At 41.8% G+C, this 6390-nt stretch overlaps 1 protein-coding gene across 1 annotated transcript; it reads right to left on the reverse strand.

Annotated features, from left to right (window-relative positions):
* Positions 1 to 3583: 3583 nt before the first annotated feature.
* On the reverse strand, positions 3584 to 5680 carry ARL14EPL (ADP ribosylation factor like GTPase 14 effector protein like). The gene is made up of 3 exons (XM_064140766.1): positions 5570 to 5680; positions 4152 to 4291; positions 3584 to 3806 (listed from the first exon to the last, which is right to left on the reverse strand). The coding sequence occupies exons 1-3, from the start codon at positions 5678 to 5680 to the stop codon at positions 3584 to 3586; spliced, it is 474 nt and encodes a 157-aa protein (XP_063996836.1).
* Positions 5681 to 6390: the final 710 nt, after the last annotated feature.

Here is a 6390-nt window from a genome sequence, read left to right on the forward strand (position 1 = left end):
AACATCTTTCCTCACACCTCCCAAATGGAAGGACCACAACTGCATCAGTGGACAAGGGCAGGTCAATGGGTGTCATTTAAGGGGACTTTTACAAAGCTTTTAACAGAGTCCCCCACAACACCCTTCTGTCTGAGTTGGAAAGATATGGATTCAGTGGGTGGACTGTTCAGCAACAGGACAAGAGGTAATGGCTTTGAACTATAGAAAGGTACACTGGTCATTAGGGAGAAGCTCTTTACTATGAGAGTGGTGGAAGATTGGAACAGATTGCCCAAGGAGGTGGTGGAGGCACCATCTCTGGAGACATTCAAGGTTAGGCTTGATGGGGCTCTGGGCAACCTGATCTAGTTAAAGATGTCCCTGTTTACTGCAGGGGGCTTGGACTAAATAACCTCTAAATGTCCTTTCCAATCCAGTGCATTCAATGATTCCATGGAAAGTGATGACTTAGTTTAAAAAAAGTGTATCTCAAATGTTTCCTGCCCCCTCTCTATAAAACAGAGTCATAGAATCACAGCATGTTAGGGGTTAGAAGGGACTTCCAGAGATCACTGAGTCCAACCCCCCTGCTTAAGTAGGATCACCTGGGCAGGCCACACAGGTGTGCATCCAAGCAGGTTTTTAAAGTTTCAAGAGAAGCAGACTCCATAAATTATCTGGGCAGCCTGATACAGTGCTGCCTTACCCTCAAACTTACAGTTTCTCCTAGCATTGAGGTGGAACTCCCTGTGTTCCAGCATATATCCATTATTCCTTGTCCTATGATTGGGCACCTCCAAAAAGATACTGGCACCTTCATCTTGACACTCACCCCTCAGATATTTACAGACATTAGTAAGAACCCCTCTCAGCCTTCTTATTAATAAATAGGCCCAGATCTCGCCATCTTTCTTCATGGGAGAGATATTCAAGTTCTTCTGTCATACTCATAGCTCTCCATTGGACTCTTTCCTGTGGGTTCCTGTCTCTCTTGGATTGGGGAACCCAAAACTGGACAGAGTATTCCAGGTGTGGTCTCACCAGGGCAGAGCAGAGAGTGAGGATAACCACCCTAGACCTACTGGACACACTTATCTTGGTGCTCTCTAGGATACCATTGGTCATCATGGTGACAAAGGCATATTGCTGTCCCATGGATAACTTACTGTCCACCAAGACTCCAAAATCTTTATCCATGGGGCTGCTTTGCAGAAGGATGATTCCTAGTTTGTGCTGGTACATGGTGTTACTCCTCCTCAGATGCAGGACTCTACACTTGCTCTTGTTAACCTTCATGAAGTTCCCATTTGCCCACCCCTCCAGTCTGTCTCGATCTTGCTGGAAGGCAGGACAGCTTTCCAATGTATCGGCCAATCCTTCCAGTTCTGTATCATCAATGGACTTGCCAAAGGTACATTCTATTCCCTCCTCCAAGTTGACAGTGAAGATGTTGAACAAAACTGGATCCAGTATTGAACCATTGTCCACAGGCATTCAATTGGACTCTAAGCCACTAATCACAACCTTCTGAACTCTGTTGTTGAGCCAGTTTCCAACCCACCTCACAGTCTAATCATCTTTTCTTGGGTTTACCTATGAGAATGTTATGGGAGACAGTATCAAAAGACGTACGGAAGTCAAGCTGGATGACTCTTATCTAGTCATTTGGTCATGCCTTCATAGAAGGCTATCAAATTAGTCAAGTGAGGTTTCCCTTTGCTAAATCTATGTTGGCTACGCCTGATAGCCTTCTTTTCATAGAATCATAGAATCATAGAATCAACCAGGTTGGAAGAGACCTCCAAGATCATCCAGTCCAACCTAGCACCCAGCCCTAACCAATCAACTAGACCATGGCACTAAGTGCCTCATCCAGTCTTTTCTTGAAGACCCCCAGGGACGGTGCCCCCACCACCTCCCCGGGCAGCCCATTCAAATGAGAAATCACTCCCTCTGTGAAGAACTTCTTCCTAATATCCAGCCTATACCTACCCTGGCACAACTTGAGACTGTGTCCCCTTGTTCTATTGCTGGTTGCCTGGGAGAAGAGGCCAACCCCCACCTGGCTACAATGCCCCTTCAGGTAGTTATAGACAGTAATAAGATCACCCCTGAGCCTCCTCTTCTCCAGGCTAAACAGGCCCAGCTCCCTCAACCTCTCCTCATAGGATTTGTGCTCCAGGCCCCTCACCAGCTTTGTTGCCCTTCTCTGGACACGTTCCAGCACCTCAACATCTCTCTTGAATTGAGGGGCCCAGAACTGGACACAGGACTCCATCTGTGGCCTGACCAGTGCTGAGTACAGGGGAAGAATAATCTCCCTTGTCCTACTGGCCACACTGTTCCTGATGCAAGCCAGGATGCCATTGGCTCTCTTGGCCACCTAAGCACACTGCTGGCTCATCTTCAGCCTACTATCTATCAGTACCCCCAGGTCCCTTTCCTCCTGGCTGCTCTCCAGCCACTCAGTCCCCAGCCTACAGCGCTGCTTGGGGTTGTTGTGGCCAAAGTGCAGAACCCTGCACTTGGCCTTGTTAAATCTCATCCCATTGGCCTCTGCCCACCCATCCAGCCTGTCCAGGTCCTTCTGCAGGGCTCTCCTACCTTCCAACAGATCCACACCTGCTCCTAGCTTGGTGTCATCTGCAAACTTACTGATGCTGGACTCAATGCCCTCGTCCAGATCATCAATAAAGATATTGAACATTTGGTTAGAGATGACCTCCAGAATGATCTGTTTCATCACCTTTCCAGAGATGGAGAAGAGGCTGAGTAGTTTGAGTCTTCCTTCTTGCACTTTCTGAAGACTGGATAGACACTGGTTTTTTTCCAGTCCTCAAGCACCTCTTCCCTTCTCCATGATCTTTCAAAAGGGATGGAGAGTGGTACAGCAGCAACATCAGTCAGCTCCCACACCACTTATGGATGCAGCCTCTCAGGGCCCACTGGTCTGTGCACTTTCAGTTTATCCAAGCAATCGCTAACCCAGTCCTCACTGCCCAGCAGAGTCTTCCTCCCTGCAGTTTTGCTCCCCTGCTTCCAGTGTCTGGGATTCCTGAAGGCTGGTCTTAGTAGAAAAGACTGAGGCAAAGAAGGCATTCAGTAATTCCACCATCTCTGCATCCTCTATTGCCATTCTCCCACCTCGTTTAACAGTGAATCCACCTCTTCCCTATTGTTCCTTTGGACAAGCATTCAAGAAAGAAAGTGTTGTGTCTTACTTCTGAGTAAATGAACAAGCAAAGAAATCACCAAGAAGAAAAAAATCATTACAAGTAATGTGGTTCAGCTTCCCAAGGTTAAGAAAAATGTCTTCCTACAGCATTCTGGACACATTCAGTTCTAAATAGGATTGACTAGTCCCTCAGTAAAGCTTGCAAGGATGAGAAAGAACAAAATACACACTTTTATTTAATGACGAAATCTGAAGGTAAGCAGCAATAAAAAAGCACAAGCATCATTCCCAGGGTCTCCACTAGACACAATCCATACAGCCAAGATTTATGTCAATAAAAATGTAAAGAAAGAGGAACTTAGGCACAAAGTTATAAAAAAAAAAAAAAAAGAAAAAAGAAAGAAAGGAAAGAAAAGCTAAGAAAAAAAATCAGTCAGAGAGAGAAAATGGAAAATTCCTGATCACAGTACCCCCTTCAGTCTCAATTGAAGCATAGACCCATTTCCTATTGCAGCGACATTCTGTTCCACACTTGTTTGAATTGCATTTGGGGCAAGGATAGAAGCAACCCAGGCAGTTCTTGTCCAGGCAATCACACAAATCAATGTTATTACAAAGCAACCTGCCATGTTTGTCATACTTCTTTGCAGTTCTGTGAAAGAGAAGAAAAAGTGTTTTTTAAACAATGCTTCAACATGTTCAAAGACTGAACCAAAGAAATGTGGAAAACTTCTGACTAGGAACAAATACTCCCTCTACAAAACAACCTCACAGCATTTTGAACTATCAGCATTATATCCTAATTGCAACAGCCACTGTTACTAAAAAGGAAAGTGTGCCAAAGAAGTAAATAAATACAAGCTTGTTTTTTCTCATATAGCTTTCTAGTGTAGTAAGAAATCTCTCTGCAAAATATTCATGCTTTTATTGATTTCCTTTATATTCAGTAAACAGCATACCAGACATTTTAAAGTAAAAACAAATTAGCACATCTTACTTGGGCTTATTAAAGAATTCTTGCTGTATCTGTGACATGCAGGCTTTCTTTTTCTGCTCTCTAGCTTCTGGATTGAAGTCAGCTACTTGAGGACCTGGATTTTGAAAGACTAAACTTTTTAATTGTTTCTCAAGTTGTTGCTGTAAATAAACAACAGAAAAATTATAATTAGTACAATTTGAACAAAAAAAATTAGCTGCCAGATGTCCTCACAGGCTTCCAAATTATATTAAAATTAATATTCTTGATAACTGAAAACTACACATATAGGAAAATGAAGCAAAACTTGACCTAATTAAGATCCCATTTTACTTTAACCAGGACTGTAATCCTGACTGGAGAGGTCACAACCATGGCTCAAAATACGTGGATCTGGTACAGCATCATAGAGTTTAGAAGTTGTCTTGTAGGAGGTTGAATCAAGTTTGTTGGGTTTTTTTTTCAACTTTATCCACCATGTAAAAACAAGTACTGTAATTGTAAGTATCTCAGATGGGTTCACCCTTATCTTCACTGTTCACTCAGATGCCTAGAATCTGTCTTTTTCCAAAGAGTCTCGGGGCAATAGAAAAGTCTATAAGAGCTATAAGGGTCTATAAGTGCAGGAAATCAGCATTTGCACAAGTTATGAGTATGAAAAAAAGCACATACAAATGTAAATAAGCTCAGATTGTGCTCAGTTTTTGAGAAATAACAGGGAGCATTTTCTTTCCCTTTTGTTGGAATTCATGTTTAGCTAAATGTGAATTTAGTTAGCTAAAAGTCTTGAGTAGTTTTGAAGGTTAAAACATTGTCTCTGTGTTTTTCACACAGCCCATGTTGACATGTTGACATGTCTAAAGTCAGTGCAAACAATGTCAAACAGTTTGTCTTTGGACAGTGAATGTGGACAAGGAACATATATTTGGCATTTGTTACACAAAGTTGTCCCAGTTTTGGCTGGAATAAAGTTGATTTCCTTAGAAGTGTACATATCTACTAAGAGGTTGATGCTGTGCATCTTCAGTTTCAACCTCTTGAAAACCAATAGGGCAATCTCATACATCTGTGCTATTCAGACACTTCAGCTTTTGGGGGGGGTGTGTGTGTGTGTGTGTAGATTTTCAGTTCAGAAAATACACTTCAGTGTCATCATTGTCCAGGATGGTAAATTACTGCAGTTTCAAGTTGGAAACAAATCATAACCTATGGACATAATCCTCCCTTGCTGACTACTTCCCTTTTTCCCTACTTAGAATATTGTTTGGCCTGGGAAATGGTCTTAGCCCTCTAAATCACTGCACCACAAACTTGCCTATTTCACTGTTGTTATTATTGGTATTTCCCTATCAACTCCAGCTTTTTATTTTTGTAATTATGGAAAAATTGAGGGCAGTGGTAAGTATCTTGATAATAAATTGGTGTTGGAGAAGTCATACCAATTGTTTTTTTTTCACTGAGCAGTCCTTATCAGGAGAGACATTTTCTTCTGCAGATTTTTCCTGGACAGATTTGCTTTGCTTGCAGCTTTCATCTGTATGATCACTCATTTTACCACCTTTATGAAATACACACATACAAAAGTGTTAGATGTGAGATCCACAGGCATTTAAGTGAAGGATTTAAGGTAAGCAAGTGAAATCGTACTTGTTTTTTATGTGCTCTTAACCACAGCAAATGCAGAACAAAATATGGCTCAGTATCAGCCTCAAATTTAAAACTATACAAAAATAAACTATTTTTTAATGGTATCACCAAAACTACTCTATAATTTCTTAGCAAACCTTGGAAAATCTTTAATTCTAACAGGAATATGTCTGCCATCCTCACTGCCCCAGCTGTCTCCATCTCCTGCCTCTGGATCCACACAATGTAGTAATTTGTGGATTGAAGTGCAACTGAGGATGGTATTTGGTCCTGTAAAAGATTTAATTTGTCCTATAATTTCCTTCCTTGCTTTTTGGCTGATGCTGGCAGTGCTTTAAATTCCTTGTTCACCCTATTTAGGGCTTGAGTTTCAGCAATGAGAGTACCTAGCTTCCATTTTCTCCTTTCAAAAAAACAGTGATGCTTGTAACTTTTCTTATCTCTCTCTTTCAAAAGCCAACAGTGCTTTTAATTTCTCCTTTTTGAAATTAACACTATTACATGCATCTCTCAGCAATTTTATCTGATGTCTCCAGTTTCTCTCACTTCTCTCTCTCAGAAGCCAGTAACTTACCTAAGTTTTCCTTCTCTGAGACCAACAATGTTCCTAGTT

The sequence above is a fragment of the Pogoniulus pusillus genome, chromosome Z, assembly GCF_015220805.1.
Source record: "Pogoniulus pusillus isolate bPogPus1 chromosome Z, bPogPus1.pri, whole genome shotgun sequence".
Classification (NCBI taxonomy): Eukaryota; Metazoa; Chordata; class Aves; order Piciformes; family Lybiidae; genus Pogoniulus; species Pogoniulus pusillus.

Excerpts from the sequence above, each read along its gene's own strand:
- ARL14EPL (XM_064140766.1), bottom strand. The coding sequence starts at position 5,680 with ATGAGTGATCATACAGATGAAAGCTGCAAGCAAAGCAAATCTGTCCAG. Across the intron at positions 4,292-5,569 it reads CAGTGAAAAAAAAACAATTG|CAACAACTTGAGAAACAATT; the intron begins GTATGACTTCTC and ends GTTTATTTACAG. Across the intron at positions 3,807-4,151 it reads GAATTCTTTAATAAGCCCAA|AACTGCAAAGAAGTATGACA; the intron begins GTAAGATGTGCT and ends TCTCTTTCACAG.